At 44.1% G+C, this 10,690-nt stretch overlaps 1 protein-coding gene across 2 annotated transcripts; it reads left to right on the forward strand.

The window, feature by feature from the left end:
• The first annotated feature begins 671 nt into the window (after positions 1–671).
• Positions 672–9,189, forward strand: LOC115129983 (calsequestrin-2-like). Of its 2 annotated transcripts, none has more exons than XM_029660776.2 (11): positions 672–1,322; positions 4,435–4,519; positions 4,758–4,858; positions 6,089–6,197; positions 6,826–6,899; positions 7,017–7,147; positions 7,488–7,533; positions 7,635–7,689; positions 8,024–8,124; positions 8,244–8,318; positions 8,488–9,189. In XM_029660776.2, exons 1-11 carry the CDS (start codon positions 1,086–1,088, stop codon positions 8,707–8,709), a joined length of 1,236 nt encoding a protein of 411 aa, XP_029516636.1. In that variant the 5' UTR covers positions 672–1,085; the 3' UTR covers positions 8,710–9,189. The 2 variants fall into 2 exon arrangements, with proteins under 2 accessions (XP_029516636.1, XP_029516637.1); XM_029660777.2 differs by lacking the exon at positions 672–1,322 and adding an exon at positions 3,241–3,576.
• The last annotated feature ends 1,501 nt before the right edge of the window (positions 9,190–10,690 follow it).

Here is a 10,690-nt window from a genome sequence, read left to right on the forward strand (position 1 = left end):
GACATATTACATTTGTAAACTTTTCTCTCGTGTCTTCAATGGCATTGTAAGTGTTATTTTGTCCCTCTCTACCCAGCCTTGGAGCTACATTACACAATGAACAAATCAGTATTCATTATGCTCATCTGCACCATGGAAACACACTGTTAGTCTGGGTACCAGTCTGTTAAGATATCATTCCACTCCTTTCCATTTGGCATATGACACGAAGTAGGATCGGAATGTTAGCTAATCACACTGTGGCTTCCTTAGCACAAACAGTGGCTTGTGTGAGGGAAATGATTACATTTCCTTCACATTGTAGATCAGGCTTTATACCTATTATTCTATAAACACCCTACTGTATAAGGATAACATGCATGCTGTAACAGCACTTCACATTACTGAAAACACACTCCTTCCAAAGTAATGGTGAACCCTCTCACTCCAGATCCACTTCTCTCCTCTGCCCCACATCCCAACTCCTTGGCCATTCCCCCGACAGCTAGAGAGATGTTTCATCATGTCAGGCGCTGATAGAGAGACAGTGGAAACCCCCATGGGGTTCTCCTATCTATCTATCCGTCCTATTTTCCGCAGCCCAACAGTTATTTTAATCCCAGAAACAACTGGCCTCATAAAAGGCCCCAAAAGTGCAATAGAGAGGGGGTCACTTGCTATTTTATTGTGAGCTTTCCACTCTGCCAAAGCTCCCTGGATTCACTTTTGGGGACTTATATTTTTAACTACAGTGTGAGGCAGTCAAGAAAGAGAAAGAGAGAGAGAGAGAAGGAAAGAGAGAGAACAAAGAAGGAAAAGAGAGAGAGAGGCAGAAAGAGAACTAGAGAGAGTGAGGAAGGGAGAGAGAAAGAGAAAGAGAGAGTGAAATAATACAACCAGAGCTGGAGACTTTAGGGCGAACAACAATTCTACTCTTGCTTGTTATTTTCAAAACTTTACTTTTCTGTTTCTTTTACTGGTGAAAATTGGTGGCTAGTACTGGCTACTATCCATTGAATTCTCAAGGGTTATAGTTCTGTATAGTTTCTGCTGCTTCTTCCAGTTCCTACTCATTGTCCATTAGTGGACATTTCCCCCTAAGAAAGATGCAGCTCTTCTGGCTGTCTCTGTTGCCCTGTCTGTACGTGACCTCTCTGTGCACTGCAGAGCAGGGACTGGAGTTCCCCAGCTTTGACGGGAAGGACCGCGTTCTGCACATCAACGAACGCAACTACAAGAAGGCTCTGAAGAGGTTTGACATGCTGTGCCTACTCTACCATGAACCGCAGCCGGCTCACAAAGGCAGGCAGAAGCAGCTTCAGATGACTGAGCTTGTGCTGGAGGTAAGAGGGGGAGAGGGGGAAGAGGAGATGAGGTGAGAGTGGAGGAGAGAGGGGGGAAGGTAGTGCAGGGATGTTCAGATGCTATAGGTCAGCCAACAGGTGCCAACATTCCTTGTCTGAGGGTCAGTGCTATCAGGGATCCTGGGGATGTCCCTACCCCCCCATTGAAGTTGAAATTTAAAATGGTTAAGGTAAGGGTTAAGGTTAGGTAAGGGTAAGGGTTATGGTAATGGTTATGGTTAAGGTTAGGGTTTAGGGTACATACATTCCAAGGATCCCGGATAGTAGATGTTTCCTGGTAAGCAAGGTCAATAAGGTTGTGAATAGGATTATGGGATTATTATTCGACCCCAAGACAAAATGTGTAGAGCACAGACAAAAGGTCATTTTAACAGATGAGGATGGGGATATGTAGAGCTTTAAGGCTTAATGGTAACCACAGTGAATTTATACATTTAATTTGATAATTGACACGGCAGATATATTACACATCCTAGTTCCTTAGATACGTCTTTGTAAAAGCACCTGTTTGTTCCCAAGGTCGGCATCGTCTTTCCATCACATTCAAGCTGGTTGATTTACATGGCTTCCCTCGCTGAAGTTAACCGTCTGTCACTTCAACTCCGGTGACATCATAAATAGAGTTGACATCTTTATGCGCCACCAGGACATTTTAAATGAGGATTTCTGGACACGGTGTGGACAAGAGAAATAAGTTCTGTGCCTGGACAGCAGATATATGACCATTTGAGAAGCCTTCGTAACACAAAGATTTGATGTCAGAGATCAGTCAAAGCTAAATGTTTAAGCCAAATAGCACCTCAACCACACATACCTTTCTGTCTCTGACACTGAAGCTTATCTGTTACAACATGTCATGAGAAAGAACAGACTAAAACTAGAATAATATCTTATTTCCCTTTTCCATACTTGATAAACGTGTCAAAGTCATTCCACGGAGGGCCGAGTGTCTGCGAGTTTTCGCTCCACCCTTGTACCCGATTGATGAATTAAGGTCACTAATTAGTAAGGAACTCCCCTCACCTGGTTGTCTAGGTCTTAATTGAAAGGAAAAAATGAAAACCCTTGGACACGCGGCCCTCCGTGGAATGAGTTTGACACCCCTGACCTAAAGAGTGAACTCTACAGGTTATATTGCTGTCATTTGTCAAAGGTTGATGGGTAGTTTCAGAGAGAGCATTACCTGGTTTCTCTTGTAGAACAGAGCAATATCATACCATCAGAACGTGATGATTATGTATATTCCCAGGACTGTTTCTAGGTCAGCTTATAATTATAATTTATACAGTGCATTCGTAAATTATTCAGACCCCTGGAGTTTTTCCACTTTCGTTACATTACAGCCTTATTCTGAAATGGATTAAATGAAGAAAAAAAATCAATCTACACACAATACCCCATAATGACAATGTGAAAACAGGTTTTTAGAAATGTTGCTAATTTATAAAAAATATAAAACAGAAACACCTTATTTACATAAGTTTTCAGACCCTTTGCTATGAGACTCGAACTTGAGCTCAGGTGCATCCTGTTTCAATTGGTCATCCTTGAGATGTTTCTACAACTTGGTTGGAGTCCATCTGTGGAAAATTCAATTGATTGGACATGATTTGGAAAGGCACACAAGGTCCCATATTTGGTCCCACAGTTGACAGTGCATGTCAGAGCAAAAACCAAGACAGTATTATTTTCGAGGCACAGATCTTGGGAAGGGTACCAAAAACAGCAGCATTGAAGGTCCTCAAGAACACAGCGGAGAGAGATTCTCTGGTCTGATGAAACCACGATTGAATTCTTTGGTCTGAATGCCAAGCGTAACATCTGGAGGAAATCTGTCATCATCCGTACGGTGAAGTGCGGTGGTGGCAGCATCATGATGTGGGGGTGTTTTTCAGAGGCAGAGACTGGGAGACTTGTCAGGATCGAGGGAAAGATGAACGGAGCAAAATACAGAGATCCTTGATGAAAACCTGCTCCAGAGCGCTCAGGACCTCTGACTGGGGGCGAAGGTTCACCTTCCAACAGAACAACGATCCTAAGCACACAGCCAAGACAACGCAGGAATGGCTTGGTCTCTGAATGTCCTTAAGTGGCCCAGCCAGAGCCCGATCTTGAACCTAATCTAACATCTCTGGAGATACTTGAAAATAGTTGTGCAGAGACACTCCTCATCCAACCTGACAGAGCTTGAGAGGATCTACAGAGAAGAATGCGAAAAACTCCCCAAATACAGGTGTGCCAAGCTTTTGCTTCATACCCAAGAAGACTCAAGGCTGAAGGTGCTTCAACAAAGTACTGAGTAAAGGGTCTGAATACTTATGTAAACGTGATAATTCAGTTGTTTTTTAATACATTTGCAAAAATGTCTAAACCTGTTTTTGCTTTGCCATTATGGGGCATTGTGTGTAGATTGTTGAGGGGAAAAACCGATTTAATCCGTTTTAGAATAAAGCTGTAACCTAACAAAATGTGGACAAAGACAAGGGGTCTGAATACTTTCCGAATGCACTGTAACTACTTAATTGGCTCAGAATACATGAACTAGCTAATGAAAGAGGCTCCATTGCTTCTTGTGACAGTATAGATGCATACTAAACAGTAGCCTAACTATTTGCAAACATCTGTTTTTCAGAAAGTTAGAAGTACCCACCCCAGTCACAACAAAACCTCAGTCAAACTCCACTTTAGCCCTCTGCAGTGCAGTGGGAGTTTGGAGGCCTTTGTTCCTCTCGGAGGAAGTGTTCTCTGAACAGTAAACAGTGCTGACACTTACAAAGGAGTTTCTCCCACAGTCAGTCCACAGGGTGCTCTCCTCTATGACCTTGGTGATCAAAGCTGTGTAGACAAAGACAGCACTGGCTGCAGTTGCTAGCCCAAATTCCAAGCATCAGGGAGAGAGGAAGTTGAGTTTGAAAGCAGGTTATATATTTCTATTTCCCACAGTGGACTAATACAATGCTGCATTTTTCTAATAATTGAGGTGGATACTAAGGAAATAAGTGCCTACAACACCCCAAACAAAACATTGTTGCTACATTGTTGAAATACCAAGTTGGCTGATGACAAATGTTGTGTTTTGGTAAATCCGCAGCTGACTGCACAGGTCCTGGAGGACAAGGACATTGGCTTTGGGATGGTCGACTCCCAGAAGGACGCCAAAGTTGCCAAGAAACTGGGTACGTCGTAATTTGAATATATACTGTAGGTCCCAGTGTGTTTCCTGGTCAGGTCACATGGTCAGACAAACCTGGTCACAAAACACGAATATGGAAACAAGGCTTCTGAACTATTCCTTTACATCAAAAATATCAAAATGCCATAAGCTCTACAAAATAAGTATTTGTCAAGGCCTGTTTTCCAGTTGGCACTCAGTCACCAATGCTTCCTGAATCCTCCTTTCCTCTGGGCCCTCAGGTTTGGAGGAAGAGGGCAGTCTGTACATCTTCAAGGACGACCGTGTGATCGAGTTTGACGGGGAATTCTCAGCAGACACCCTGGTGGAATTCCTGCTGGATGTGAGTAGGATCAAAGGGGAGGGAAGAGGGAGGTAGGAGAGAGGGAAGAGGGAGGTAGGAGAGAGAGGGAAGAGGGAGGGAGGAGTGAGAGGGAAGAGGGATGGGGGAGAGAGAGGGAAGAGGGAGGTAGGAGAGAGAGGGAAGAGGGAGGAAGGAGAGAGAGGGAAGAGGGAGGTAGGAGAGAGAAGGAAGAGGGAGGGAGGAGAGAGAGGGAAGAGGGAGGTAGGAGAGAGAGGGAAGAGGGAGGTAGGAGAGAGAAGAGGGAGGGAGGAGAGAGAGGGAAGAGGGAGGTAGGAGAGAGAGGGAAGAGGGAGGTAGGAGAGGGAAGAGGGAGGGAGGAGAGAGAGGGAAGAGGGAGGTAGGAGTGAGGGAAGAGGGAGGGAGGAGAGAGAGGGAAGAGGGAGGTAGGAGAGAGGGAAGAGGGAGGGAGGAGAGAGAGGGAAGAGGGAGGGACGAGAGAGAGGGAAGAGGGAGGTAGGAGAGAGGGAAGAGGGAGGGAGGAGAGAGAGGGAAGAGGGAGGTAGGAGTGAGGGAAGAGGGAGGGAGGAGAGAGAGGGAAGAGGGAGGTAGGAGAGAGGGAAGAGGGAGCTGGGACATGGGAGAGAGAGGTAAGAGGAAGGTTGAAGAGAGAGGGAAGAGGGAGGGAGGAGAGAGAGGGAAGAGGGAGGTAGGAGAGAGGGAAGAGGGAGGGAGGAGAGAGAGGGAGGGAGGAGAGAGGGAAGAGGGAGCTGGGACATGGGAGAGAGAGGTAAGAGGAAGGTTGAAGAGAGAGGGAAGAGGGACGTGTCTCTTCCTCCACAGTAAGAGGGATATAACCACAGTGGGAGAAGACTTCTTAGCTCATCATGTTATACAAAATGAACAGCCTCTGCCTTGTTAGATGATATGTAAATGCTGCAATGTAATGCAAGGCTCAGCGGGAGAAGACTGTAAGTCCTCTCCCCCTTGTCTTTCCTGGGGGAAAAAATAGAGTTAGTGTTTGAAGGAATGTTGTAACTGGTAAATATAGCTGTTGGTGTAGAGTTTGAAGGGAGTAGAGAGCAAACATGATGAATTAATAAAATATGAATGCAAGGAATAAACTTGTATTGCTCGTGTACGGTACAAACAATGCTTTTTGCCTAATACAAGTGGCAACTTTTCTGTTATTAAAGGCAACTCACTCATCACAGCCCACTATCTCCCACTGTGTTAATGAATGACCATGGTGTTGTGCTCCTCTGCCCCTAGGTGTTGGAGGACCCAGTGGAGCTCATCAGTAACCCTATGGAACTGAGGGCCTTTGAGAGGATGGAGGAAGACATACGCCTCATTGGTTACTTCAAGGGAGAGGACTCATGTGAGTCTGTGTATGCCTAAGCATGCATTATGGGATGGCCTGTTCACACGAGTCAAACAAGTGAATTGTGTGAACAACTGTTGTTCCTGCCCTATACTCCCCAGAAGCTCACTACTCCACATAGGACCTAATAGAGGCAGATAGCTGTTAAGCCAGATGCTAAAAAAGACACTTTGCTCTGGGCTGATCTACACTCCTTCTTGCCTCCTGAGAGGCTTTTAATAGCTTCTAGTTCTCTGTCTAATAGGTCGAGAGCAATTATAGACAGTGCTGCTCCATAGAAGAAACCCAGACATGAGAGAAGGGAAGATAAAATCTCATATTTGACAGAGGCATGATGCAGCTTCTATTAGGAAAAATCCTATTTCGGAGAGAAGATTGTAGGTCCTACGGCCGTGACCTTGGGGCTTATTGAGAGGATAGCCTGGCGCCTCAGAAGCTGGATGTAAAATGGTTCTGTTACTGAGGAGGAGGAGGGAGAGAGATTACGCTGGGAAATTGAAATTGAATGTCAACCCTTGTTTTCCTGATCACATAGTTTTCTGAAGGAAGATGAGTTTTGAATGCAATCCTGCCAAACTGTAATCTGTTTCTTTCTCTCTCTCTTCCTCTTCTTCCATTCTATCAGACTACAAGGCGTTCCAGGAGGCCTCAGAGCGGTTTCAGCCCTACATCAAGTTCTTCGCCACATTCGACAAAGCTGTAAGTACAGTACAGTCCACAAACCTGAATCAAGTCAAACCTGTGCCCGTGTAGACAGTATCGAGGTCAGTTTCGACACAACATCAGTGATGGCTAAGTATGTGTGTTGTGATGCAGACGGCGAAGCACCTTTCTCTGAAGATGAACGAGGTGAACTTCTATGAGCCCTTCATGGAGGAACCAGCCATCCTCCCTGGCAGGCAACTCTCAGAGATGGAGATAGTGGAGTTTGTCCACCAACACAAAAGGTAACCCGAAAAAAATATTTCATTTCAGGGCTCGAACACACCAATAGCGTTTGCATGCCGAGAGTGAACCCTGTGCAAACCGATTGTACATGTAGAATCACGTGAAAACGTTGTCAGTCAGACTTCACTGAGCGATCGATGGATGAACAGGAGATCCACATTCAATGCGGTGTGTGCGACCCTTTAGTTCTGTGGTTCTAACTTCTCCCGTTGGTGCAGATCATTAGAATCCAGTCATTTTTCATATCGTCCCTGTTATTAGTCCTGATCTCATATGGATGAACCAGTTTACTGTTGGATATTCTTGAAATGTTGTGTGATTGCGGTCTGTCTCCCGCAGGGCGACTCTGAGAAAGTTGCGTGCAGAGGACATGTTTGAGACGTGGGTGAGTTTCCTACAGTGTTACTGTACCTCTCCCTGAGAAAAGGGAATTATACTGGTGGTATTATATGTGTTCCCTTTACAAATTCAACGTCTCTTTCCCAGGAGGATGACTTGGATGGGATCCACATCGTAGCCTTTGCTGAGGAGGAAGACCCTGGTTTGTTGATCTTTATTTTCTCATTTTTAAAGCTGGAATCCTTAAATGGTGAAACTGCAACGTCCGTTTGGGATGTGACAACAACAAAGAAGTTCCTGAAAACAACAGACACGTCCCCCCCCCACGAAACAGAATAGAAGAACATGTACTCCAATGTTCTCGACACACCTCTCCTCCATTTTGTCCACGAAACAAAAGCAATAACAAAGGTGCTGGGGGCGGACAGTGGCGCTGTTTCCCCTAATGCGGATCCCATATTTAACACAGTACATGGATACACACACAAATGGGTGCGTACAAATATCTCTAAACTGTCCATCTGTGATTTCTCCAGATGGTTATGAGTTCCTGGAGATCCTGAAAGACGTGGCCAGAGACAACACCAACAACCCTGAGCTCAGTATAGTGTGGATTGACCCTGATGACTTCCCACTGGTATGACCTCTGACCCCACACGCACACCATCATACTGTATATGATGACCTATTTCATCTGGTGTGATTGTTCAGCTTCATAAACTGCACCAATGGTTTGTGTCTGTCTCCCCGATCCAGCTGACCACATACTGGGAGAAGACCTTCAAGGTGAACCTGTTTAAGCCTCAGATTGGAGTTGTGAACGTGACAGACGTAAGTTGAACTCTCCTTTAACTTAAGTTGTGTTCCACCTGTTGGTTCAACGCAATGGTAAGATAATATCTGTGGACATCTCGTTACAATAGAATCTGTATGACCTCTTGAGCCGAAGACAAAATTCAATTGGATGATTGTGGTTGAACTTTGACCCCCACTGTGGCAGGCGGACAGTGTCTGGCTGGACATGTCCAACGATGAAGACCTGCCCACAGCTGAGGAACTGGAGGACTGGATAGAAGACGTGCTGTCTGGGAAGGTCAACACTGAGGATGACGATGATGTGAAGGATGATTATGATTATGACGGAGTTGACAGGGAGGATAGGCACCATGGTGACGATCACGAGGACCATGGAGACTATGATGACCATGATGACAGTGGCTAACCTGCAGTCCAGCAGAGATTTCATGGGTTATGTTTTATTGAACAGTCTGGTATTTTATCTTGTATTTTCATTGAAATTGTAGGGTGAAATGATAGTTGCATGAGAATGATCTAATAGTAAACGCTTGGTTTCTTTGGGATGTATTTAAATAAGTGCACGTATAGCCTTTACTGCTTGATCCCAGGTAGTTATCTGTAGTGTTCAGTTCTTTGTACTAGAAGCACTAAAATAACCAATTGTTACCATGCAATTTCTCAGACCATAGCAAGTAAATACTTAATTAGACTGTGAAATAACCTGCAACATCAGTACATCATATAATTACTTTTTACATTTTCTAAATAAAAGCTAAAGCTTCTTTATGGCGGAGGATTGTACAGGTAAAGGTTCTTATGAGACCAGGTTGTGTTGTCTTGACTCCATAAATACTTGATTGTATAACTATGTGATACTGTATGAATAAATGTAATGTAACCTAAAGGTTTTGGGTGTGTGTATGCGTGTGATGTGTGTGTACCGGTGGAGGCTGGTGGGAGGAGCTATAAGAGGACGGACTCATTTTAATGGCTGGAATGGAATTAATGAAATGGTATCAAACATACAGAAACCACGTTTGACTCCGTTCCATTTATTCCATTCCAGCCATTAAAATGAGTCCGTCCTCTTATAGCTCCTCCCACCAGCCTCCACTGGTGTGTACGTGCAGTGGTGGAAAATGCTGAAGTAAAAATACTTTAAAGTACTACTTAAGTTGTTTTTTGAGGTACATCACTACTTCACTACATTCCTAAAGAAAATAATGTCGTTTTTACATTTTCCATGACACCCAAAAGTACTCAGAACATTTTGAATGCTTAGCAGGAGAGGAAAATGGTCCAATTCAGGCACTTATCAAAATAACATCCCTGGTCATCCCTACTGTCTCTGATCTGGCGGACTCACAAAACACACATGCTTCATTTGTAAAGGATGTCTGAGTGTTGGAGTGTGCCCCTGGCTATCTGTAAATTCAAAAAACAAGAAAATGGTGCCATTTGGTTTGCTTAATATAAGGAATTTTTAATTATTTATATTTTTACTTTAACTTTTGATACTTAAGTATATTTAAAAACAAATACTTTTAGACTTTTACTCAAGTAGTATTTTACTGGGTGATTTTCACTTTTACTTGAGTCATTTTCTATTAAGGTATCTTTACTTTTACTCAAGTATGACAACTGTGTAACGTGTGTGTGTGTGTGTGTGTGTGTGTGTGTGTGTGTGTGTGTGTGTGTGTGTGTGTGTGTGTGTGTGTGTGTGTGTGTGTGAGAGAGAGAGAGAGCTTCAGACCCCTATCATTACAGAGGCTCCTTAACTCTCCCCCTCAATCAATCGTCTCTTTTTCTTTGATTTGCACCTGCATTAACCTCCCTCTAAGTCCCCCACAAAAAAAAAAAAAAAGGTTTTATGGCCACATTGTTGAGTTGATAGAGGTAATCTCTATCCTGGGCCTCATTCATTATCTACTCTTATCCTCTTTCTTAGGGTCATGTCTAGAAGGGATTATAGCTAAAAAAAAAAATATTTAAAAAAATCCTAACATTAACCTTATTCTTCTAACCTGCTACATTAATTATCATAACCTGCTGTGTAAATTCTCCTATACCAGCTACAAAACTGTATCCCTTCTTGACCAAACCCTTCTTTAGTCCCCGTCTTCCATGGAGCTTGTGCCGGACACTGAATAACCCAACCAATGAACTACATGCCAGCCGCTCTTTGCGTTTACTTCAGCCATTATTCATGTTGAACATCATCACGTTTTGTCATGACACGGGTATCAATAAAACTGAAGGCCCTGGAGACCCTCACTGGGGGCCACAACCATAATTCACACACTCATTCTGGTCTTAAGTGTTTTCACTCCCCGGTTCCCATGGGGCAGGGAGAACATGCAGTGATCTGTCCTATCGCCTAAGGATACAGCCTCTTAGCTCCTCCA

The sequence above is a fragment of the Oncorhynchus nerka genome, linkage group LG5 (assembly GCF_034236695.1).
Source record: "Oncorhynchus nerka isolate Pitt River linkage group LG5, Oner_Uvic_2.0, whole genome shotgun sequence".
Classification (NCBI taxonomy): Eukaryota; Metazoa; Chordata; class Actinopteri; order Salmoniformes; family Salmonidae; genus Oncorhynchus; species Oncorhynchus nerka.

Excerpts from the sequence above, each read along its gene's own strand:
- LOC115129983 (XM_029660776.2), top strand. The coding sequence starts at position 1,086 with ATGCAGCTCTTCTGGCTGTCTCTGTTGCCCTGTCTGTACGTGACCTCT. Across the intron at positions 4,520-4,757 it reads CAAAGTTGCCAAGAAACTGG|GTTTGGAGGAAGAGGGCAGT; the intron begins GTACGTCGTAAT and ends CTGGGCCCTCAG. Across the intron at positions 4,859-6,088 it reads TGGTGGAATTCCTGCTGGAT|GTGTTGGAGGACCCAGTGGA; the intron begins GTGAGTAGGATC and ends CTCTGCCCCTAG.